At 37.0% G+C, this 23,863-nt stretch overlaps 4 protein-coding genes and 2 long non-coding RNA genes across 11 annotated transcripts; 2 read left to right on the top strand and 4 right to left on the bottom strand.

Moving 5' to 3' along the window:
* Positions 1 to 375: 375 nt before the first annotated feature.
* Positions 376 to 2,462, bottom strand: LOC149399520 (uncharacterized). The gene is made up of 6 exons (XM_089613399.1): positions 2,396 to 2,462; positions 2,138 to 2,307; positions 1,692 to 1,829; positions 1,511 to 1,604; positions 1,323 to 1,446; positions 376 to 1,011 (listed from the first exon to the last, which is right to left on the bottom strand). Exons 3-6 carry the CDS (start codon positions 1,810 to 1,812, stop codon positions 928 to 930), a joined length of 423 nt encoding a protein of 140 aa, XP_089469525.1. The 5' UTR covers positions 1,813 to 1,829; positions 2,138 to 2,307; positions 2,396 to 2,462; the 3' UTR covers positions 376 to 927.
* Positions 2,463 to 4,250: 1,788 nt separating this feature from the next.
* On the bottom strand, positions 4,251 to 4,670 carry LOC149399519 (uncharacterized). The gene has a single exon (XM_089613539.1). The coding sequence runs from the start codon at positions 4,668 to 4,670 to the stop codon at positions 4,251 to 4,253; it is 420 nt and encodes a 139-aa protein (XP_089469665.1).
* A 717-nt stretch (positions 4,671 to 5,387) lies between these two features.
* On the top strand, positions 5,388 to 7,671 carry LOC149399518 (uncharacterized). 3 transcript variants are annotated; one of them, XR_016296731.1, is made up of 6 exons: positions 5,407 to 5,494; positions 5,666 to 5,909; positions 6,030 to 6,307; positions 7,069 to 7,300; positions 7,471 to 7,500; positions 7,575 to 7,671. It is a non-coding gene; the product is annotated as an uncharacterized LOC149399518 (long non-coding RNA). The 3 variants fall into 3 exon arrangements; XR_016296730.1 differs by having other exon boundaries at positions 5,388 to 5,909; XR_016296732.1 differs by lacking the exons at positions 5,407 to 5,494; positions 5,666 to 5,909; positions 6,030 to 6,307 and adding an exon at positions 6,625 to 6,753.
* Positions 7,672 to 7,806: 135 nt separating this feature from the next.
* LOC149399517 (uncharacterized) lies at positions 7,807 to 8,799 on the top strand. The gene is made up of 4 exons (XR_016296771.1): positions 7,807 to 7,913; positions 8,008 to 8,071; positions 8,341 to 8,416; positions 8,598 to 8,799. It is a non-coding gene; the product is annotated as an uncharacterized LOC149399517 (long non-coding RNA).
* Positions 8,800 to 10,309: 1,510 nt separating this feature from the next.
* LOC149399516 (Tetratricopeptide repeat (TPR)-like superfamily protein) lies at positions 10,310 to 12,039 on the bottom strand. The gene has a single exon (XM_089610324.1). It carries the CDS (start codon positions 11,945 to 11,947, stop codon positions 10,745 to 10,747), a length of 1,203 nt encoding a protein of 400 aa, XP_089466450.1. The 5' UTR covers positions 11,948 to 12,039; the 3' UTR covers positions 10,310 to 10,744.
* Positions 12,040 to 16,027: 3,988 nt separating this feature from the next.
* On the bottom strand, positions 16,028 to 20,491 carry ATU2AF65A (U2 snRNP auxilliary factor, large subunit, splicing factor). 4 transcript variants are annotated; one of them, XM_089611628.1, is made up of 13 exons: positions 20,206 to 20,489; positions 19,513 to 19,814; positions 19,312 to 19,431; positions 19,104 to 19,174; positions 18,390 to 18,460; positions 18,249 to 18,296; positions 18,080 to 18,139; positions 17,824 to 17,884; positions 17,632 to 17,744; positions 17,057 to 17,503; positions 16,780 to 16,930; positions 16,413 to 16,480; positions 16,028 to 16,309 (listed from the first exon to the last, which is right to left on the bottom strand). In XM_089611628.1, exons 1-13 carry the CDS (start codon positions 20,338 to 20,340, stop codon positions 16,172 to 16,174), a joined length of 1,785 nt encoding a protein of 594 aa, XP_089467754.1. In that variant the 5' UTR covers positions 20,341 to 20,489; the 3' UTR covers positions 16,028 to 16,171. The 4 variants fall into 4 exon arrangements, with proteins under 4 accessions (XP_089467754.1, XP_089467755.1, XP_089467757.1 ...); XM_089611629.1 differs by having other exon boundaries at positions 18,390 to 18,457; XM_089611630.1 differs by lacking the exons at positions 16,028 to 16,309; positions 16,413 to 16,480 and adding an exon at positions 16,481 to 16,661 and having other exon boundaries at positions 20,206 to 20,491.
* Between the last annotated feature and the right edge of the window lie 3,372 nt (positions 20,492 to 23,863).

Raw genomic sequence — 23,863 nt, 5'->3', positions numbered from 1 at the left:
ACTTACAGCTCCGATGTTGTGATGGGCTTTCTCCAAGACAATGGAGATGATGACAAACCCAAAACCCAAATCATTTCCCAGCATCAGAAAGAAACTAAGGACTTACAGCGGCGATGTTGTGATGGACTTTCTCCAAGACAATGGAGATGATGATTATGACGGCACAAACTTTGGCAACCGCCCAGGTTGGCATCCGATCGAGCTTCCTCAACTGACCCATCACCTCCGTCTCCGCCGTGGTTTTCCGACCAAACTCCGAGCTCAGCAACAAATATGACAATCCATATCGCATTTTAAACAAATACCCAACAATGACTGATATTTAAAAAAAAAATAAAAAAAAAATAAAAATAAAAAATAAAAAACACTTACCCTCAATATGCAAAGTTGGAAAATGGTCAGTTGATTTTTGACCGTCGAACTGTGGCCAATTCAGGATTGCATGAACGTTTGCTAGGAGGAGATGTTATTGTGCACCAACACTATAAAATGTTACAACCATCTTTTCGAGAGAATAAAATTTAATGATAGAGAGAGGGAGAGAGGACCGAGAAAACATAAAAGTAGACTTGCAGGAAGCATATTAGATAGCTGATCACGAGGAATCTAATCTGGATTTTGGGAAAGTGGTTAAATAATCAAATTAGAAACAAAACCGAACCATATGAATCCATATCAGAGCTTGGTTATAAACCAGAGAAGACTCAAATTCGAACAAAAAATTTATAAAAATTTGGAATAATCTATATACACCAATTTTTTCACTAACGTATCTGAATCCACCGCCGCTGTCTCTTTCGGCCCGTGATGTTGAGATAGTATGAAATGGAGGTGAAAATAAAAGAAGAAAAACATAGACAATCATAAAAACCAAACCTGAGTTGTGCCAAATTCACTTATTAAAGCTTCTTCTTTATTCTCTGTGCGCTATTTCCAACCACTGCCAAACGCCCCTTGTTTCATAAGCCTCCTTTCCAGAAATATATTTGTGGTCCAAGAGCCAAGGCAGAGCTGAGGGATACGAAATGAAAGGAACAGTGGCATTTTCCAACAAAAGCTTTTTTACACAAAAAATTTCAACAATATAAGACTTTTGCCTGTTAGATCTCACATGAGACTGGCTATCTAGATTGTATTTTGTTTTAGTCTAGCTGAAGCTTTCTTTCTCCCTCTTTTTTTACTTCTAATTTAGATTCTTCTGGAAAAAAAATACATTTAAAAAATAAATTCGTAATGCAACAAGATATTTGGGTTCTTTGTACAGTCTTATGGAATTGATATTTTTTTCCTATATTTCTCATGCTTTTTAAAACTAAACAAACCTGAGCGAGTTGTTCCATGGCAAGTGTATATCGAGCTCCATCTCGTTCCGGCCAAATGGTCAACGAGCAGCTTGACAGGACCAACTTGAATACGCCAAGCTTCCGACCAGGGTTGACATTGGGACTGTAGGCCGTAAATTCAAAATAAATTTCCCAAAATTGTTACTTTTTTCTTCGTAAATTCGAACCTTGGAGGTCTGGTCATCACCACAATGATAATTGTATAGCCTTTGTCTTCTTTAAAACCAATTTTACCCCCTCTTGAGTTAATTTTCTGGCACACTGCATAATGTAAAAAAGAAACGAATAAAGCACAGGGAAAAGAAAAAACTTGCGCTGCAAGAAACAAAACAAGGGGGTAAACCCAACCAAGACGACGGGTTCCCGCGGAAGCTCTCAGTGCAGAAAAGAGGCCTAGTTCATGATGCCAAGATCTTGATCCTTGTCTCGGTTGCCTCCACAGCCAACAGCGTTCCCTCGTCGTTGACATTAAATCTCTGGCGTAACCTGAAAACACACACAGAAGATCATAGATGACCAGATCTAAGCAAATACATTAGAGGAGGTCTCTACCGGCACCGAATTTACGAATATTGCAACTTTTGAGGGACGGTGATGCGATCCAACTGTTTTAGTTTATATTAAATTATTTATTGGGGTCCTTTTTCTCAACAATTTGCTAGACCCAACTTTTAATCTCTGTTATAGACGTTCTACTTTTTAAAAGACGAATACTAATGTTTTGCAAAAGCCACCACATCACAGTCAGAATAAGTCTCTCAAAGCAAGAAAAGCTTATTGAAGGTGTTGATTACCTGGAGGAGCATTGGAATACTGCTTATGAACGACTTGACCCTTAGAGAACAGATTTTAAGCGCCAACTTGAAAGCCGCTTGGCTTCCTTTAATCTTGTCTATTGGAGAGATAAACGAATTTAACCATCAATACCAACAAACTTCCTCGCCTATTTGGTTGCACTATCAACCTGAAATCGATATAACAAAATTATAAAATCAATAAGAATAATTTAATCTTGTTATTGAAAAAACAAAGAAAGAAGGGAAAAGCTTCACTGGGCGTCGGTGTGGTCGTGGTCGTCTCTTGTCTCTCTTCTCCAGCACGATCTCGTCGGAACGCCGCCGTGGTTCTCTTGGCTTCACTGTCACCGATCCAACTCATAGGCTCTACGGACGGGTAACCAATACCCGCCCCGCACTAGCAAGAGCTTCTGAGAGGGACGGGCCGAAGATCGGCGGCTATATTCCGGCGACGGCGTCGTGGCTTCCCAGTGAACAGAATCCCAAAAACGGAATCAGATAGAGAAAGTTAACTCTCTAGGGTTTTCGTTCGGCTTTCTAGGGTTTATACTCGTTCTTTGAGGGACGCGACGGGACTGTTTTCTTTCCACAGGAAATCGCGCTCTCCACCCGCGCTTTTAGCCCGATCACCGCCGCTCAGTTCTCAGGCGTCTCCATCACCGGAGCCCCGGCAAAGGTTCTCCGATCCAGCAACGGAAGGGGTTGAAACCTGGAGGTGGCGGCGCGACTTGGCCTCGCGGACGAAGCCGCTCATCGACACCACCAACTCCAGGCTCTGCAGAAGATTGAAAAACCCCTACCGGCGAGCTTGTTGCCGGGGTCGGCGATGACGATCGGCCCTGCGACGGCGTCGGGGTTTGGCGACGAGGCAGACAGGGACAGTCTGGGAGCGAGCGGACAGAGATAACAAACCCTAGATCGCCATTCTATAACCCTAAATCGCTGTGAAGTGAAGAGAGAGAATCGAATAAGAAATGAGACCCGCTACAAGTTGTTCAGGTGACATTTTATAACAAGGTTAAGACTTGGGGCTCAATTAACTTCATCATTCATCTTATCGCCGTTGGATTGTTTTCTGATCCAACGGCTGTGGTTGTCCATTTGTAACCGTTACTTGTTTTTACATTAGTTTCCTTTTCTGTTTTACAGTGTAGCGTATAATTAACGCGGTTCAAAGATAAAAGAAAATATGGAATGAAGACAAGTTTATTAGTGACAAAAATACTTGATATTTTTAATTTGTTACAATTTTATACATATTTTAAATTGCGAGAAAATACTCAATATTACAAAATTATATTTTCGTTAATAATTAATATGTTTCAAATTAGATACAATGACACGTATAACAATCGGTTAAATTTGACAGATTTAAAATAAAAAACTTATATTTGTTATTTTTCAAACTAGTAAAGAAATATTAACTCTCCTTATTTCTCTGTTTTTCACAATGTCAAATAATTTTTTATTCAATCAAATCACAAACTTTTTGACCTTGGTTCCAAACCCAAATCAACATTTCACAGTTCATTTTGCTGCTCTTAACTTTAAAACCGGAGCCACATATGGCATGTGTGAAGGTGATGTTCCACTGTCGAGATGCTTGTTTTCAAGCCATATATCGATTTGTGCAACTTGCACACAAGCTTTCCTTCACCATGTTGTTGCTCCCCCTGTTTCTCATAACACATAGGTAAGTCCATATAGACTTCCTCAAATAAGTCGCCATTCAAAAAAGCATGGTTAATATCTAACTGAGCCAAAAACCAATTTTGTGAAGCAGCTAAAGCTAATAAGACTTTGACAGTGATAAGCTTAGCGACAGGTGAGAAGGTATCAATGAAATCTACTCCTCTTTGATTGTACCCTTTAGCCACTAATCTGGCTTTATGTCTTGACAGTGTCCCATCATAGTTATATTTGTTTGTGTAAATCCATCGGCATCCAATGCTCTTCTTTGATGGTGGTAGTGGGACAATAGACCATGTATGATTGTCTTCCATAGCCTTTAGCTCTTCTCACATTGCTTGTTGCCAATGTTTGTGCTTACAAGCTTGGTGATAGTATTGGGGTTCATAGTTATCTGAGATGGAAAGAACATAATTCTGTATTAAGAAATGAGCTTTGTATTTGTAGTCAGCGGTCTTTTGCTTTGCTCATATCTCTCTTGGAGATCCTTCAAGATATCAGTTGCTGAATCGCTAATGACGATGCTCGATGCGATTTCTTTGGTACAACAATTGAGGATCCAAGAGATGACAATGTTGTTGTTCCTTTGCCAGGCGTTGAGAAGATTGAAATTCGATCCATCTGGCTTGTCGATCGATCCATCGATGAATCCGAGTTTGTTCTTGATAGAGAGCGTCATTTTCATCGATCGGCTCCAAGAATGATAATTCTCGCCATTCATCGGTTGAGTAACCAAGATCATCCCCGAAGAATCTGAGTGATGCAGAAAATAGGGATCAATGATCTCATCGCTCGAAGTTTTCTTCCCAGCATTTCTAATCGCCGACATCTCTTCGGTCATTGATTCTTTAGTCGACATTGTCGAAGAACACGAAAGAAATCAAGGAGAAAGGAAGAAGATGTACAGGATTTCCGATCAGTCTCAGAGAAGCAAAAGTAGCTCTGATACCATTTCAAGATCTGAATCGAAAGCTAGGGATTTGAGTTTCAGAGAAAATAGAGACGAAGAGAAAGAAGAAAAAGACTTGAATTTCTCATTAATTCAGAAAAGAAAACAATACAAATATATATAAAGAGCAACGGTAACAAAGATACCATAAAGACAAAAAACCTCTCACTTACAAATAGATAAGTAAGGGTAAAAGCGTAAAACACATAAACTGAAACTCTCAGAACAAGGATACGTAAAATACAAGCAAAAGACCGCTGACTACAAATACAAAGCTCATTTCTTAATACCTACATTGCCAAAGTATGTATCCCCATTAAAATTGCGGAGACCATGTTACCATGTTCTATCAAAGAAACGAAATCGAGCGACGAGGAACATGGGAGAAAACTGTTGTGGTTCAAAACCGTAAGTATCCACTACTTCATTGGAAAAAGAAACCAACATGCTCATGAGTTTGATGATAAAAACATGTAATGTCTGGTGAACTGGAATGTTACAGTCCACTCTCTTATTTGAAAACAATTTTAATGAAGATTTTTTCCATTGTGTCACATATGGGTTAATTAGAAAACAAGACCTCTAATCCGATTATTGCTGACAGGAATATGAGCCACTACTCATTTCTGTAAATGGTTCGCATCAGTTGCACATTATTTTTCGTGCTATTTCATGTGATGTTTAGTGGTTTTACAATGATGCTCGGGAGGCAAAAGGTATGATTAATTTTTTTTTTAATTATTTTTTATATTTATTTATTATTCAATTAGCATTTGTATTCCTGGTTTCTGCCAATTTATTGAAATGAACAAAGTTCTTTTTTTTTTTTAAATAATAATTTACATTTGTGTAAAAATGAGAGGTAAACTGTGGTTCTAGTTTTTCAGATTCATGGATGAAAGAAATGGGAGCAGGAAACATCTACTCATGATTATGAATTCACGGATAGCGAGTCATCCAATGGCGGTTTAATTTTTTTTGTTTTAATATATTCCTTATCAATTAAATAGAATGCAGTGTCGTTTTAGTTATAACAAACCCTAGATCCTCAAGATTCGGACTTACTCATGAGATGCATTTGTGATAGGGCATACAAGTTTCTGGACCATAATTCCTGTCTTCTTCTACATTGTAAGAGCTTTTAACTCAATTCAGTGACTTCTTAGTTTTTGTCTGAAAACAAAAAAGAACTAAATAAATTACGTGTTGGTGTAATGCAAAGCACTGAAGTTGTACATTTTTTTTTTCCAGGGATGCTTTTTTTGGAAATTTCTGAAAATTTTGTCCCAACAGACCTCTGTTCTAAAATGCCACTATTCCTTTGATTCTGAATTCCCCAGCAAGCTGTCTTAGCCATTTCTGGATTCTGTATGGCAGTGCAGGTTTGGTTTTGATTTTGACTTGATTGTTTGGTTTTTATGATTTTCTATGTCGTTGACATTTTCAGTCCTTGCTATCCGAACATCTTGGGCCGAAAGACGTAGTGACGACGGATTCAGATACGCGGCTTCATTGTCCACGAGGTTCAGGTCACTATCCTAGAGCCCCCAAACCCCTTCGAAAAAATAGGTGTATATAGAGATTATTCCCTGTTATTAAGTTTTTTTGTTCGAATTTAAGGCCTCTTGTTTGTAACCTGATATTTTCTTCTTTCATTAATTAGGACGATTTTGGATTTGCCTGACTGGAATTTGGAACATAGAGAACATGGATACATATAGTTTGGTTATGTTTCTGCTTTGATTTTTCACTATGATCACACAAGATGCCTCGTGATCAGCTATCTAATCTGCTTAATGTTCAGGGTCCTCTCTCCTCTCTCTCGTATAATAACATGGTTATAAACTTATAATCATCATCTCCACTGTCTTGGAGGATGTCCTTCACAAGGTTCGAGCTGTTAGTATGTGTTGTGATTCTTTCTGGTGCTGGAAAATGATTAGGGTTTTGGTCCGTGTTTCTGACCGTTTTAAAGGTAAATTTACACAAACATAAATAGAAAAAAAGAAAACGAGAAAGAATGAGTTTCTGATTCAATTAATCTAATTTTACTGTCTTAAGTTACAAGGTATTATTATACAGGCCTATAAAACTGAACTGGCTCATGAGTATTGGTTATATTATAGTTTTGTTATCATTTCTTGAGTTATTTGTTAAACTATTTGCAAATATTTCATTTCACTGAGGGGCGCGAGAGAGCTCTGTTTGAAGCTCTTGAGAAGGTCAAATCAGGGAGATTTAACTGAGTTCTGCTGTCTCTCTTTTTTCTTGTTTTCTTCTATGATGTCAGATCTTCATTGCCAAAATATGCCTCGCCATTAAATTAGAAGAGAGTTGCTGTGTTCTGTTATAGAAACGAAACCGAGCAACGAGGAATACGGGGGAAAAGCTCTTGTGGTTTGAACTTTGAACGCCGATCTATTAATGAAGATTTTCGCCGTTGGTGTCACGCTTGACTTGAGAAAACGCAAGTATCTACTATTGCATCCGAAAAAGAAACCAGCATGCTCATGAGATTGATGGTAATAACATGTAATATGTGGCGAACTTGAATGGCTAGATTAGGCTTCTTCACTGTTGTCTGTTACGGTCCACTCTCGGACTTGAAATGAATTTTAATGAACATTTTTGCCATTGGTGTCACGTACGAATTAACTAGTAATGAGACCTCTAATGCGATTAGTACTGACAGGGTGTTACAGTGATGCTCGGGAGGCTTCAGGTATGGTTAATTAATATTTATATTTATATATTTTCAATCAGCAGACAAAAGTTGAGTAGGTTCTGCTGTCTCAGATTCGTGGATGGAAGAAGTGGGAACATGAACTGTCTACTCATGATTATGAATTGTACAAATGGCAAGTCATCCAATGGTGATACAACTTTTCTGGTTTTTATCGGGTCTTTATAAAGTAAATAAAGTGCAGTTTTGTTCTTGTACTAACAAACACATTTTTTATTATAGAATTTAACTGCATATTTTTTGGTTGAAAAAGAAAAATATGTAAAGAAATTTCGTGTTGTTAAAATGCAAGGCACTGAAATTTACATTTTTTTTTCCAGGGATGCCTTTTCCAGCAATTTTTTAACTGTAAGTAGATCGGATTACCCGACACTGCACAATGGATTCATACAGTGAGTTTTGGCTGCGGAAATTTTTTAATGTTTTTGTACCATTTGTAACGTTGATATAATGCAAGGCACTGAAGTTTACATTTTTTTTTTCCAGGGATGCTTTTTCGGAAAATTTTCAAGTCGTTAGCAGATCAGATTACCCCAATGGATTTATAACGGTGAGTTTTGGTTCGAAATTTTTTTATGTTTTTGTACCGTTTGCAAATTTATTAAACGGTGAGTTTTAGTAATCACCTAAATGATTATGGTATAAAGTTAATTCACCATGTGGAGATGCTAAGCATTTTGTCAAATAACGTTTAGGGTGAGTGACTTGAAGCCCAAACAATTTACTTACTATAACCAGCCTTAACTAACAACTATGTTTTTAAAAGTGCTCAATGATGAATGATTGTGGCTTCGATTATCTGTTTGTATTTTCTTACAGTTTGTGTTGAAGATTCAAACTTCAATTATGTCTTCATCCAGTTCTTGGCAAATCGGGATTGGTCCTTTGGTTAACGGTATGTGGTGATATTGGTGATTTTTATAATGCTAATGGGTTTGTGTGCTTGGCAAGTTATTGTTTTTCAATGTGTCGCAACATGTTGTGTTACTGAGTTTGTCACTAATGTATTCTCAGCTGTTTTTTTATTTTTTATTTTTTTATTTTTTTTATTTTATCTCGCTGATGTTTTCCTGCAGCATACTATTACCCTTGGATAAGAAGATCCTTAGTCTGAAAATGGGTCTATCAAATGAATTCTATGATATGGGCAATTGATTGAATATGCAAAACGACTTACTAACAGAAAAGGTCCTTTCACAACTACTCTTGGATAAGAAGATAGTCTGAAAATGGATGTATGAAATGAATTCTATGCTGCGGGGAATCGATTGAATATGCATAGCGGGAAATATTTAATATGTACCATTTATATAGTTATATACATAATAGTAAATCATCAAATAATTAATTAATAAAAGCTGGTACAAATTTTTTTTACAAAAAATTAGGAAAATAATCAACTTAAACGTTTGACATTGTTAAATAGTTAACGTTTGGTAAATCATAGGTAAATAGTCGTAAATAATGATGTGACCTAATACACGGAAGTGGTTATTGTTGAAATTTAGAGAGAGAGAGAGATTCGAATCTGAGAAATATTCTTCTTATTATTGATATGAAATTGTATCACCTATTTATAGATATGGTGGATACATTAGACTAGACTAAATACATTATCAGTGTAATAAATGTGCGTAATAACTACTTCTAGGAAATAGATAATAATAATAAATATACACAGAGAACAAGATATAGGAAATAGAATGAAAAATAAATGCAACACTTTGCCCAAAGTGAGATGAGTTCCAAGGAACCGGCTGGTTTCAAGATGGTGAGGTCAGTTCGGAGTGAGTTGAGGTGGATTCCGAACTGAGGACGAGTTGGGTGAGACTAGCTGACGAACTGAATGGTGAGACGAGCTGACGTGGTGATGGTGAGACGAGCTGACGAACTGATGGTGAGACGATCTGACGAACTGAGACTAGCTGACGAACTGATTTTCTACAGTTATTTATCTAAGATTTATATATGTAAATACATGAAAATGATTATTTATCTAAGATTTAATAAACATTGACTATTTAGTAATATCAAACGTTTAAATTGGTTATTTTCTTAATTGATATTTTATTTTATTTTATTTTATTTTTTGTCGAGGACGCGTTTGTGCATTAAAAAAATGGCATATTAATCCCCTTGAAGCCTTTGTGATTAATTAGGGTAAGCCCTAGTAGCCTTATACTTGGTATAAAGTAAACCCTATACATATTATTATAAAAGTAACGTTTATTTTTTAAAAAGAGTCTCAAACATATTATCATACGGCATGTATATGTATATTATATACTTTATGTAAGTATGATCCACACATGTTTATTTTATAATACTTTATGTAAGTGTAGTTTGGACTATGTACTTGTAAGTATTTAATTTTTTCCAATTGTTATTCGATATCATTTGGTATATTTATTGATGAGCGATATATATGAGTAAAGGCACTATAATCGATAGTTAGTATTAAAATTTTTATAAAATACTAATCGATATATATCGGTACTAAGTATATTAATAAAATTAGATCTTCAATATCGGTACTGAGTATCAGTATTTTAATAGTTAGTTCAAACAATGATAAGGTTCACAGTAGATGTGCTCCTCTTAAAAAAAAAATTAAGATTAAAATCCTAATAACTTAACATTACCATAGTCCTTAAATTTGCAAATGTTATAAACTCGTTCTTCCCTGTTTATTTGTTGCTGATTTTTTTTCTAATAATTTTTAAAATACCTTTCATATGAAGAAAAAAAAATGAATTAAATAAAATAAAATTTATCAGTATCTTCCACGTTGTTATCCGATAAATGCGAGAAAAATTCCTTCGACAAAAGGATAACAAATTGTTGCACTATGCAACATTCACTTTTTGACTCTTACACGATTAAGATAATAGATATATACCCTATGATCTTCTAATCATAACAGCATCATAAAATCTAAGTGGTACATTAGCGCATTCCGTATCTTCAGAGCAAGAGGATCTTTCTTTTTACACGATTAATCACAAAATATATTTAAGGCATCCAAACTGCATTACTTCATAAGTGAACTCCCATTTCTCTTTGTTAGCTTTAGATAAATAAGCTGACCTCTCTGCGTATAATTTTTTTTTTGAGGCTATAATAAACAACACTGTTATTTCAACCAAAGTTCTAATCTTGGAATTCATGTCATACCCAATAGAATAACAAACAAACGGATAAAAAAAATCTCAGACCCATCAAATTACGGCGAAGCCACTCTACCACCATGGTCGGAGACTTTCTTTCTCCTCCGAAAGTCGGGGGCGGACAAACCGAGACTCACCTCGACTTTCTTCCACGGAACCAAACCCGCCGGAGACAACCCCTTTTTGATGGCCAAAATCGTCTTCTTTGCCTCCTTTGTCATCTTTTTCCCAGCCAAACCTTCAACCAAAGCCCTCGCGGTAGTGAAATCTGGGACCATGTTTGCCAACACGCTCCTCTTGAACACCTTCTGGGCCCGGTCGAAAAACCCGGCCCTGCAAAGCTCCGATATAAGAATCTTAAACGTTGCCGGATTGGGCCTAAGACCCTTCTCCTCGAGCTCGTCGAAGACCTTCTTGGCTTCCCCAAAAGCCTTGGTCTTGCAGTGGCAGATCATCAAATGGTTGTATGTCGACGTGTCGGGTTTGACCCCGGATTCGATCATCTCGTCGATCATGGCTTTGACCGCCTCGGGTCTCCCTCCGTGGCGGTTTTCGATCCGGAGATTGTAAGCCACAGCGTCGATTTTGCACCCCTTGTCCTTCATGGCTTCCCAAAGCTTCTCGGCCTCTTCGCTTTTTCCGTTCTTGTACATTGCGTCGATGATCGTGGTCAGAGTGGCCGCGGTGACTTCGAACCCTTTCTTCTCCATCTCGTGCATCGTCTCAACGGCTTTCTCGGTCAACCCTTTCCCGCAGTACGACTTCACCAGAATCCGGTACGACATGCCGTCCGGGGAAAACTCGAACCTCTTGGGAATTTCGTCGAACAGTTGGGGTGCTTTCTCGAAGAGCTTCGAGTTGTTGCACGCGGCGAGAAGCGCGTTGAAGGACACGACGGACCTCGGAGTCCCGAGGGCTTCCATGTTCTCGTGTGCCCACGTGGCGTGATCGAACATCCCGTCGCGGCCGTACGATCGGATCAGGGTGGACAAGTAGGTCTCGTCCTTGATTTTGGGGTCGTTTTGGTGGGATTCGATGAAGGTCTCGACGTCGGAGAATCGCCGGGATTTGGGGAGGTTTCGGACGGTGATTTCCGGGGCATAGCGAGAGACGGACTGAGCAGCGAGTCTTCCGGCGGGGATGGAGGGTTTTATGGCTGCGTCGAGGTCGTTCTCGGATCGGAGCTTGGGGGTCGGTTTGGAAATGGAGATGGAGGTAGAGAAGCGCCGGAGATGGCGGAGATGAGACGAGGAGGCCATTGGTGAGTTCTGTGATTTTTTTGCAGCAGACGAAAGGAGAAAGGGTATAGGGTTTTAGATTTCTGGTTTCACTTTTCTTACGTAAACTGTAATCTGTCGTTTTGTTTGGGTATTATTACGGTCGTTTCTAATTGAAAAAAAAAAACACGGTAAAAAGACATCAATTACTCCTACTTAGATGTGACAACCAAGTTCAACCATATCTATTTTCCTTATAAAATAAAATACAAAAAATTGGCCACATAAGCCACATAAACGATAGCAATTGCGTTTTAGCCAACATTTCGTTAATTATGTGTAAATAGACAAGACGCTTACGTGGCATGACATTAATTAAATTTTTTTTACACCTTTGCCCTTATCAAATCGCTTTCAATTATAAATAAGACAGTTTTTTTTTTTAAATTTTGAAGGAAACCGATTAGGAAAGTAGTTATAGAAGATTTGGACGTGTGGTTATAGAAGATTTACCGGTTGATCTTAGGCAATCAGTTTCTTTATAAATAAGGCAGTTTTTTTTTAAATTTTTTTGAAGGAAACCGATTAGGAAGTAGTTATAGAAGATTTGGACGTGTGGTTATAGAAGATTTACCGGTTGACCTTAGGCAATCAGTTTCTATTTTTGTGGCAAAATAATATACAATCTGCAAAATATTTCTCATTTATTGACTTTATTCTGGAAAACAATTCAAATATTACAATTACGATATTTCTAATCTCAGTTGGCCGCCAATTCCAATTTAAATATTAGAACACTCTGATGATTTAAAAACTGATATTATTTTGTTTTCCATATATTCATAATTTTAGAACGTCCAAAATATTTACATAATTTTTTCCAATTTTATTTACACGAATATACTGTAAATATGTTTTGTATTTACAATGAATATACTATAAATATGCTTTGTATTTACACGAATATACTGTAAATCAGTTTTGTATTTACACGAATATAATGTAAATCATCTTTATTTTTACAATGCTTTACGCTGAAACAATTGGTATTAACTGTAAATCAACGTCGTATTTACAATACTGGAAAAGACACACCAGAACCAAAATCTCAACAAATTCACAATCACTGAAACAAATCTCATATACTCAAAACCACCAACGATTCCGATGAAGAATAAGAAGAGAAAAAAAAATGAAGGATCGTCATAATACAAGAAATCCTCTAATCTCAATTCTTCATCGCTCTCGTCGAGCATGACCACGGCGGAGAACATCATGGCCGACATCACGGCGTGGACAAATGAATATTTTTCTCTTTTAAACGAATCTTTTTTTCTTCTGTCATCTTCTTTTTTCTCGTTGTCTCCCCGGAGAAGAAAGAAGATGACAGAAGAAGAAAAGATTTGCGGTGAGCCTGTCGGCGAGGGTGCATCTTGGTGTATTTTGTGGTGCGTTTGTTTTGAATGGATTTTGTGGTGCGTGATGTTTAATTTCGTTTGTTAATGATGGTCCCTTGATTTGTGCCATAAATTATTGACCGTATATTTGGTTTAAATTTTTTAATTTTTGGTGTGTAAATGGGCGGGAATTATGTGGGGACATTTTGGTATTTTATTAGACCGTAAATAGATTGCTGTGGCTATTAACAGGAAATTAACAAAATGTTGGCCTAATCCAAAATCTCTATAGCCGTGTGGCTATATACCTATATAACCCAATAAAATAAAACGTCGAGAATTAAATTTAAAATTTTAATCACATTTTAAAATAATATTAGAAAGGGTATTTTCTCAACTACAAAAAAAAGGGTATTTTGGAGAATATAATACTTTCATCAACCTCGGGACTATCCATATAAAATTAAAACCATGCCGTTTAATCCATTTAAAACCCTCCTGAATAGTTTTACATTAATATACCCTTCTTGAGTGCAAAATCGGTGTTGTTTGGCTTAACTTTACTTTTAAAAAAAATATTTTATTATTCTGTTTTAGAAAATAACTTTTTTTTTTAAAGCATACAGGTGTTTGATAAAATATTTTTAAATTAACTTTTGCTGATAACAAAAACAATTTAGTGTTTCGTAAAATAAACATGATTATAAAAAAAATCAAAATAGATCTCTCTTTAAATAATAAATAGTAATTATTAATGTAGTGACATATATATATACACTAATCGGTAATACGTTCGTCAGTAAATGAGCGTGATAATTATACACTTAATTATGTAAATGCGTATATTTATTGTTGAAAATATATATATTTTGTTATAGATATTTGTTAGAGAAATTATAGGAGATAGTTGTTTGCCGTATTCCATGATGTGACTCGGTATATGTTATGATCGATTATGATGTCCAACTCAGTAATTGAAAAGATATTGAAGATATCGGATGATTTATTGTCAGAGATACTGGCTCGAGCCCCGGACTCAGACACGGCGATCCGAAGCAGCTCCGTTTGCAAGTCATGGCGGTCGGTGGTAAGCTCGCCGGAGTTCATCCCCTCTTTCATCGCTCCATCATCGCCGTCGTACACAATGGTAGTATAGACTTGACATTCAAGTCCAATGACCAGCCATTACTCACACACTTCCGCTACTCCGAAAACATCTTCGCAGTCGTTGGATCCACGGTATCGTACACACGTCCCGTCCGCCGTCCCCGCCTTGCAAAAAACATTTACGTTTACTTCTTCTAATCAATCTCTTTTTTCAATTTAGCTTATGTTCATTCACTCTTTTTTTTTTTTTTTTTGCCTAATGATATTTTATGTGTTTCTCTTGTTTTGCTCTCTCTACCACAATTCTTATAGCAACATTGAGGAGAGCCTACACCAATATGAATTTCTGATATTTTCTTCCCGAGATGGTACGGGTTGCTAGAAACTTTAAATAGTTCTTTCATAATTTACTTATACCATTATTTTTTTAAGACAAAATCATTCACGTTCAGGTGGACGTACGGATCAGTATAACCCAAAGAATGCCGGTTAGCTTTGAATTTGTGTAATTAACATGTCTACTTCTTCCTTGCTGCAAGTGGCTGAAATCAAAATCCGACATTGACAAATTTTATACATCAGTGATCAAACCAAACGAAAAAGGCTTTAAGCCAAATTTTTATATGTGCATTGAGAATCTGAATTTATGAACATGGTTGAAGGCTGCATCGTTCGTGTGTAGTCGCGAGCATTGAAAGAACATCTTGGTCCTTTACAAGCCTGTGAAGAAGATTTTTCTCTTGTCCTCCTTATGAGGTATTGAGTCTGTGTTTAGGTAAACTAGTTTTTGCTGATTGCATGATTTTTTTTTTATATATATATATATACAGTATGAGTCTGAGTTTGTTTGCAGAAGCATAAAAAGAGAGGATGTGAGTTTGTCTTCCGTGATCGCATACGAATTCACTTCACTTATGGATTCTGAAACTGTAGAAGGTATGATATTATAATAGAAATCAATGACAGGAAAATTTCTGAGTCATGAATTACAAAGTCTTGAGGCTAATTTGAGGCTTTTGTTTCAGCCAATTACAGAGAAACAAATGAAAGAGATACACGTCAGCAAAAATAATACTTCTTTAGCCAAGCTGGCACCTTACAAATGCTCCCAATCTACAGCTACATTTAATTTGATGGAAAAATGACATTTTTGGCCCCCTAGCATTATCACATTTAAATATTTAATTCAAGCTCTACTGCTCATTGGAAGGCTTGGATGGTATTTATTTACATCTTCTGGTTAATCTCTTTCCAAAACTTAGCTTATGAACATTCGCTGTTTTTTTTTCCCGGTGATTGTGTTATTAATAGTTTTATCTTTCTTGTGTTTTTCGCAGCTTACACGAATATGAATTTCTGATATTTTCTTCCCCACGTGGCTACGGTATATTCAGTTTTGTAGAAGTTAGGATCAGTGATCATGGTATGTGAAGCTATTTAAAAAAGTCCCTTTATTTCTTTGCCGTTCACATAATCATAATTATACAGCATACATTACCTGCCTTAGCAAGAATTGAATTGGTATCACTCTACGAGGAATACTCGATTTGATTTTTATATTGAGTTAATTTAATTATATTAAACCATTGAAGTTTTAAAACTGAGAGAGAGAAGATAATTAACGCAAAGTAACAACTTGCTGCGTTCATTGACTAACAATAAAAAGGCAACAATCTCAGTTCAAATAGTATATACTTGAGCAAATAAAATCTACCAAACGACAAAATGAAAAGCAACAAAAGCCTCTATGATATTAGACAAACTATCCCTGATAATCTCCCTCGGCAAACTTGTCCTCCGCATAATAAACGGCCACCACTTGGTTCCCGCCAAATTTCCTTCCATTTAATCCGGCACGGGCTTTGCTTGCACTGTCTGCGTCAGCGTACTCCAAAAACACCTGAAGAATAGGGGCGAAAAAACCATCAAGCAAAATTACTTTTAAAAAAAAAGCCTTTTCTACGGGATACTTGATCTAGAAATTACATGAGACTCGTACATACCTTGCCAACTCCTGGGATTGGTTGACCATCCGGTGAAGGTCGCGGGATAACAACTCTCACCAATGGACCTGCATCACCAGAAATTATAATCGAAAGACCAAAAAAGAAAGAAAAAGATTAAAACTTTTAGGTTCTATATACAAATATTTGAAAAATCAATTCAAGGTAATTTAGATAGAAGGTCATAGAGGCTTCTGTCTGTATGTTAGGCCTGATTCTTTATAGCAGAATGTGGGACAACAAAAAGGGCTGTAAAACAGAAAGATACGACAGAAAGAAAGAAAGAAAAAATTAATAATGACTCAACCACAGGTTACCAAATGAAGTATGAACGAAAAAAATAAAATAAAGGAGAGCATTATAATACCAAATTTTTCTCCTTCCTGCCTCATGTCTTCCATTATGTCTTCATATTCCTCGTTCTCTCTTAGCTCATCTGCAGTAACTACTTCAGTCAAACAGATGACCTTCGAGGTTGCTTCAGCTGTTGCATTAGGTTGCTGAAGCAACATGAATCTCTGCAAAGGAGAAACATAAGATAATAAGGATGCCAAAAACGAGAATTGTACTTTAATGACCAGTATTTGTATGTCTTATGCCGGGATGAAAAAATTTAACAGGACTTTGTGAAGACGTTATCCTACCTGCAGAGCAATCTGTTGTTGAGCATGTAACAACACGTTCTCTTGTTCTGGTTTGGGTTGGGTAGTGCCTTGATTGGCGCGCCTAACAGTAAGAGTCTTATCACCCATTTTGATTCCATTCAGAGCTGTACAAGCTATGTCCGTCACTGAAAGATCTTGGTAAACACAAAAGGCATATCCTTTCGAGTTTCCAGTTTCTCTGTCTTTCACTAGATCAAAACCCCGAAGTGGTCCAAAGGACTCTAGCAACTCCTTGATTTGGGCCTCTGTAAAATAATAGGGTAAGCCTCCGACGAAAATACGGTCCGGACCCTCGAGCCCGCCAGCAGAACCTGGTGTTAGCCCAACAGCACCCAAGTCCAGATTCGGGTTGGGCTGGCTTGGGCCAAGAGTTGCAGCCAGAGAGGGATTGTAATCACTGGGTCTCCTCACCTTAACCGGGGCTCCCTGTAAGAACAATCGAAGAAAATGAATAAAACCAAGCTGGTAAATATCCACACAAACTGTACACGAATAGTCAATTAGCCTTGTGCTTGAAATGCATTGTATTATTATTATAAAATACTTTCGAATACCTCAAAAATAATCCCATCCAAGGCCATAGCGTTGCTAGCTTCCTCAACGGATCTCATCTCCACAAAGGCAAACTTCTTCTCATGATTAATGTAAACATTCACAACGGCATCCCCTGTAGAAAACAAATGAAACCATTATCACAAAATTCTTAGTTAAGAACACCTATTGGTAAGAACAAAAAATCTACACACCTGGACCAGCGGTGTTTCCTCCGATTCTGGACATGACATGGCTGAAAAACGTTGCAACAGACTGCAACACAGCTCAAATTTGTTATTCTCAATAAAAAAAATAATAATAATGAGAAAAACGCATATGTTGAAGTGCATTGCACAAGAAATTCAAGAGTTGGGATGGCAGATAGTCTCGACTTAAGAGCACACCACATTAAAACCAACAACGTAAATTGAGATACCAAAAAATTCATGGGTAGAAATGATAATTTACCTGCTCGTTAGCCGTAGGAGGAAGACCTCCAACATATACCCTACGGGCATGCCTAGTCGCCTAGAAAATGAAAAAGAGAAAAAAAAAATTAATTTAACAAACTTAAAGGCAGGTAAGAGAAGGTACACAAAGTAAGTATTAGCAGCAAGAAGAAAGCAAATCATCCAACCTGTTGAGTCATGGCCTGAACTGGCATAATAGGAAGGGCTGAAAACGGCTGCATTCCAACGCAATGAAAAATCAATCACAAAGGACTAAGATAAACAAAAAGGTTTTTTCCTCGACAAATGAAGAAGTAAAAAATAAATACCTGGCTAACTAAAGGAAACATATTTGAGAACATTCCAGGTAGAGCCGGCGCAGTCCCAGGAAGGTGACCTGCTAGGAAAATTAACGTTACACTCAGAACTATAAAACAATCTTACGACACGTCAGAGGTGTAGGAATTAAGAACAGCATTGCACCACCTTAAACCCTCAATTTCCGAGAATTCGTTTGGATTAAACGTATCCTAGCTTTTTAGAGTACAATTTATCAGCGGAGACGAAAGGAATTTTTACATTTTATTTGGAGTAAATATCTGTAAGACTACCAAAAAAGGAAATAGTGGCCGGTTGAAGACGAACAAGATCCATCAAACCAGTGCATGAATCCTCCTTGTACATTAAAGCTACAGAGTCGGCTCACACCCATTGTCAGCACAGTGGGGCAAGTAGCCCAACCTTGCCTTCTCACAACAAATGACAAGACAACAAAAAAAAAAACAAGAAAACACCAAACACAAGAAAAGAAAACCAAAAAAGATCTCTCAGTCCCAGAATTATTACACCAAGTATTGAAAATTTATAGCCCATCCAGAAAAACTTATGTACAAAGCTATAGCACAAATGACGTGTAACAAAACATATCTTACCAAAATAACACCATGCAATTTGATACGAAGTTTCCACACTATACCACAACAAAGAAAAAAAAGATAGCAGTTAAGAAAGTCATAATAACCCTATTTAGGGGATTATAGTACCTGTAACGGGAACTGGAACTGATAACAATGCAGAGGAAGGAGGTGCCATATCAAAACCGCTAATCCTTTTGCTGCGGGTACAAAATGTTAGGAGACTAATAGAGGATACAACCCAAAAGGCATATAGATAAATATATATATATATATATATATATATATATATTGAAATCATATATTTCAAACATACATTCCAATATCGAACACGTACCTCTTTGACCGCGAACGAGAACGAGAACGTGACCGTGATCTATGCTCAGACCGGCTTTTTGAAGCAGATCTAGACCGGCGCCTGTGACGATCCTCCCTCTCTCTGTCATGATCCTTCCGCCTGTACAATATTGATATGCAATAAATCAAATAACAGTTATTGAACTCATATAGGTAATTGTTCTATCAATTCTATTATTACCTATCATAGTCATCACCATTTCTTTCTCTTCCTCGTTCCCTTCTTTCACTGCGGTCCCTGTGGCGATCACTCCTATGATGGTGATCGCGGTCCCTGTCTCGTTCCCTTTCCCTGTCTCTGTCTCTATCTTTGTCCCGATCCCTCTCTCTATCCCTGTCTTTGCTCCTCCCTCCACTTCTATCCCTATCCCTATCCCTATCCCTATCCCTGTCTCTATCTCGATCCTTGTCCCGGTCGCGCCCTTTCTCTTTCTCCTTCTCCCTACTCTTGGACGACTCTCTCTCGCGATCACGAGAGCCGTGCTGCAACATTTATTCCAAGTATCAACGTTATTTATCCATTTCTATAGAACATTTACAGGTATGAACACTAATAACCGCGATATTATTAGTTCTCAAATTAATCTCCAAGCAGTAGGATAATCACAGCCTAAAAACTGAGCGAGTGAAAAAAAAAAAAAAAAAACCAAGAAACACTCCACGAAAATATCAACAAATTTGTGTTCTCGGTAAAATTTCTGACTCTGAAACATCTAACGAAGTTCATAACAACAATAACCAACCGACGGAATGTGCTTCAACCAGAAGTAAGCTTTCTATAGGAACAATCTTTACAAACGTAATCAAGATAAAAGTAAAAGATAAGCTGCCATACATATATATATACGCACATGCATATATATATACACCATACCTGAGATTTAGATTCGCTGTAATCTTCCGGGGGACCTTCGCTTCCGCCGCGAGGCTGGGGGGAGGAAACAGCGTCGCCGCCATATTTTTCGGCGTCGTCTCCGTTACCTTCGTACCTAGCGTCGTAATCTGCCATAGTTGCTGAAAATTCTTGCTCCGGAAAAACACTCTCGCTCGGCCCCGTTGACGGGAAAACTGGAAGTGAAATGCTAGGGAAGGATTGAAAGCGGAGAGTTGAGAATAAGTTAGCGTTATGGTTCTAGGGCTTTCGATTGGGGTTTTTGCTCATTTTATAGATGTATGGAGTGAGAGGGTTCTTAAGCGGGGGGGTCTCTTATGCGGGAGGGTACTTTGGTAATATTGATAGATTGGAAGTACGAGTTAAGGATATCAGTTTCATAACTTGGTGTTAAGTTTTTGTTTAGGAAATTGCATGTAATAGGTTTTTTTTAAGTAATCGTAAACTTAATGTCTACAATTATTTTTGCAAAAATAACATTTTTTTAAGTAAAATACAATTATTTTTTTCCGTTTCAGATATTTTTTTTTGTTCCATTTCGGGCACTCTAAAAAACTAGTCAAATTGAAACGTTGAAATTTCAATTTAGCCACCGTTCATAAGTTTTAGTTAACTAGCCATTAGCTAATGTGACAAAAAATTTAGCATGTATAAAAATCACTTAGTATGCAAAATTTACAGACTATTCCAACGTGCTGCTCTTTTTCTCTTTAATCGATGCACGGTGCTTCCGCACTTTTGTTTGTCCGACGAAGAGCTTCGCCGCCCTTAGAGTCAATATCTGCTTGACAGAGACGAAGAGCTATATCGCCCTCGGAACCCAGATCCGGAAGAATTTATACGGAAGTAAACATAACTTTTCATCCAGCACAATGAGTATATTCTTGAAGCTCTCTTCACTACGAATCCATAGGACTTGGAATCACTCAATTCCGAGTTCGTACAAGAAATATATGAATTTTTGAAATTCTGAAGAAAGAGAACAAAATGAAAATCGAGAGAGAGAAAAATGGACTCGTTGAGAATGAGAGGGAAACAAAAAATATGAAAAGTAGTTAAAAAAAATGAGAGTGGGAGATCATATTAATTAGGGATTTAAATTAGACTTTTAAAAAAAATTAATTAATTAAATAAATAAGAATAACAAGGGGCATAAATTAATATGACACATCAGTTGATTATTTGTTTAACATTTTTTTTATAAATTATGATAAGATTGAAATTCTCATAATAAAAAGAGAAATTGCTCAAACTACCACCTTATCATTAATATTTTCCAAAAATCTACCAAAGTGTAATTTTGGCCAAAAATACAAGTTGACCACTTGTGAAAAACCAAGTTTACCCTCCACTTTAAATTTTCTTTCAATCTCATACCTCATTTAATACCATCATTTAATCCATTCTGAATTAATTTTTTTTTTATCTCTCTCTCTCTCGTTAGAAAAGAGCTCAAAGCTCAAAACCAAAAGAGAACCAAAACCCTAGATTTGAGCTAACTCAATCCTTGCCAAAGTTGAGCTGACCCAAACCCTTGGATTTGAGCTCCGACACCCTCAAGGAAGCACAACCAAAGCTCATAGATCCGGTCACGACGAAGACCGTAGCTCCGACCAAGCACGTAGCTCCGATCCTCGCCAAAGGTTAGTTTTGTTTTTTGTTTTATCAAACTTTTCTTTTGTTTTTGTGTATGTTTATTCTGCGTATGTTTAAATTTGGGGCAAAAATAAGGTTTTCGTGATTCTGGGTAATTTTTGAAGTTGTTTAGCGAAGTTCGTAAATTTCGCAGATGTCAACAGTTGACGTCAACAATTGACGTCAACAGTTGACATCAATTGTTGACATCTTATGTCAACAGTTGATGTCATCTGTTGACATATATTGTTGATGTATAATGTCAACAATTGACATCAACTGTTGACGTCAACTGTTGACATCTGATGTCAACAATTACTAACTTTGGATTTCTTCTTGATTTGTACAGTGATGGCGGAAATTTATTTATTATTCAAGCACGGTGGTACTTTGGTTGAACCTGGTCGGTATCATGAGAAATGATCGATCTTTCGAAATTATGGTGTCGTCTGAAGTGAACTTCGCTAGTTTTGTTCAATACCCTTATGCCATCGAATCCCCTTATGCCATCAATACTCGAGGAGGAGTGTGATTCGGTCTCAACTCATGAATCGTCAATTTGTTCTACATTAGGATTGGATGACTATTTTTTCATACTTTGTTCAAACTACTTTTTGTTAATTTATTATGTTTTGTTCATACTACTTTTGTTTAAGAGTCTATTTGTTTAATTCATTATGTTTTTTGTTCAAACTACTTTTGTTAAAGAGAATCTCTTTTGTGCAGACTACTTGTTGACCTCAACTGTTGACGTTGATGTCAACAATTGACGTCAACTGTTGACATCAATGTCAACAGCATCAATGTCAACAATTGACGTCAACTGTTGATAACAATGTCAATAGCTGACGTCAATTGTTGACATCAATGTCAATAAACAGAGAGCTCATAAATCACAGATGTCAACAATTGACGTCAACTGTTGACATTGATGTCAACAATTGACGTCAAAACCATTAAAAAAACAACTACAGATTGATAATTGATATATTGTTGATATTCATTAAACATGCTATCAAAAACATACGAAAAGATTAAGATATGAGTAGTATGTGAACAACATTGCTATCAAAAGCATACCAAAAGATTAAGATAAGAGTAGTACATGAAACACATTGCTATTTATGGTTTACATTGTTTCCTGATTGTCATAAATCTCCATGTCCGATCCAACATGGGTCGCTAACTTCACTGCCCCGTGCCGGTATAAGTCGATCGTGAACTTTTGTCGGTGCATGTACATCTCCTCTTGTTTGACATCTTGCAGATCTAAGCCGTGAGACATAAACGTAGAATTGACTGTCGTACCTGATCGCCAAGCCATTCTTCTTCGGTCCAGAGTTCATAGTAAAATGTCTTCAATTTGATTTCAACTTCTGTGAAATTCCATCCCTATGACAATTTATCTTCTAGTGGCTTGTACCAATGCCTTTCCTCATCTTTCTTCAGCCAACTCTCAATTGCAGTGACGTCCTCAATAAATTTTCGTCACCACTGCGTACAAATCAAGAAGAAATCCAAAGTTAGTAATTGTTGAATCAGATGTCAACAGTTGACATACAGTTGATGTCAACAGTTGAAGTCAACTGTTGACATTATACATCAACAATATATGTCAACCGAATCACACCCCTCCTCGAGTATTGATGGCATAAGGGTATTGAACAAAGCTAGCGAAGTTCACTTCGGACGACATCATAATTCCGAAAGATCTTTTCTCATGATACCGACTAGGTTCAACCAAAGTACCACCTTGCTTGAATAATAAATAAATTTCCGCTATCACTGTACAAATCAAGAAGAAATCCAAAGTTAGTAATTGTTGACATCAACAGTTGACGTCAATTGTTGACTTTATACATCAACAATATATGTCAACAGATGACATCAACTGTTGACATAAGATGTCAACAATTGATGTCAACTGTTGACATAAGATGTCAACAATTGATGTCAACTGTTGACGTCAATTGTTGACGTAAACTGTTGACATCTGCGAAACTTA

Source organism: Urtica dioica, chromosome 4 (assembly GCF_054948205.1).
Source record: "Urtica dioica subsp. dioica isolate 48M chromosome 4, U.dioica_male_clone48M_v1_H2, whole genome shotgun sequence".
Taxonomy (NCBI): Eukaryota; Viridiplantae; Streptophyta; class Magnoliopsida; order Rosales; family Urticaceae; genus Urtica; species Urtica dioica.
The sequence above is the reverse complement of the archived record's forward strand: the minus strand, read 5'-3'. Positions and strand labels throughout refer to the sequence as shown.

Coding starts and splice junctions, on each gene's coding strand:
- ATU2AF65A (XM_089611628.1), bottom strand. CDS start 20,340: ATGGCAGATTACGACGCTAGGTACGAAGGTAACGGAGACGACGCCGAA. Junction 18,140..18,248: donor TTCAGGCCATGACTCAACAG/GTTGGATGATTT, acceptor TTCATTTTCTAG/GCGACTAGGCATGCCCGTAG. Junction 16,931..17,056: donor AACAACAGATTGCTCTGCAG/GTAGGATAACGT, acceptor TCTCCTTTGCAG/AGATTCATGTTGCTTCAGCA.
- LOC149399516 (XM_089610324.1), bottom strand. CDS start 11,947: ATGGCCTCCTCGTCTCATCTCCGCCATCTCCGGCGCTTCTCTACCTCC.
- LOC149399519 (XM_089613539.1), bottom strand. CDS start 4,670: ATGACCGAAGAGATGTCGGCGATTAGAAATGCTGGGAAGAAAACTTCG.
- LOC149399520 (XM_089613399.1), bottom strand. CDS start 1,812: ATGTCAACGACGAGGGAACGCTGTTGGCTGTGGAGGCAACCGAGACAA. Junction 1,605..1,691: donor CGCGGGAACCCGTCGTCTTG/GTTGGGTTTACC, acceptor TACATTATGCAG/TGTGCCAGAAAATTAACTCA. Junction 1,447..1,510: donor GTGATGACCAGACCTCCAAG/GTTCGAATTTAC, acceptor TACGGCCTACAG/TCCCAATGTCAACCCTGGTC.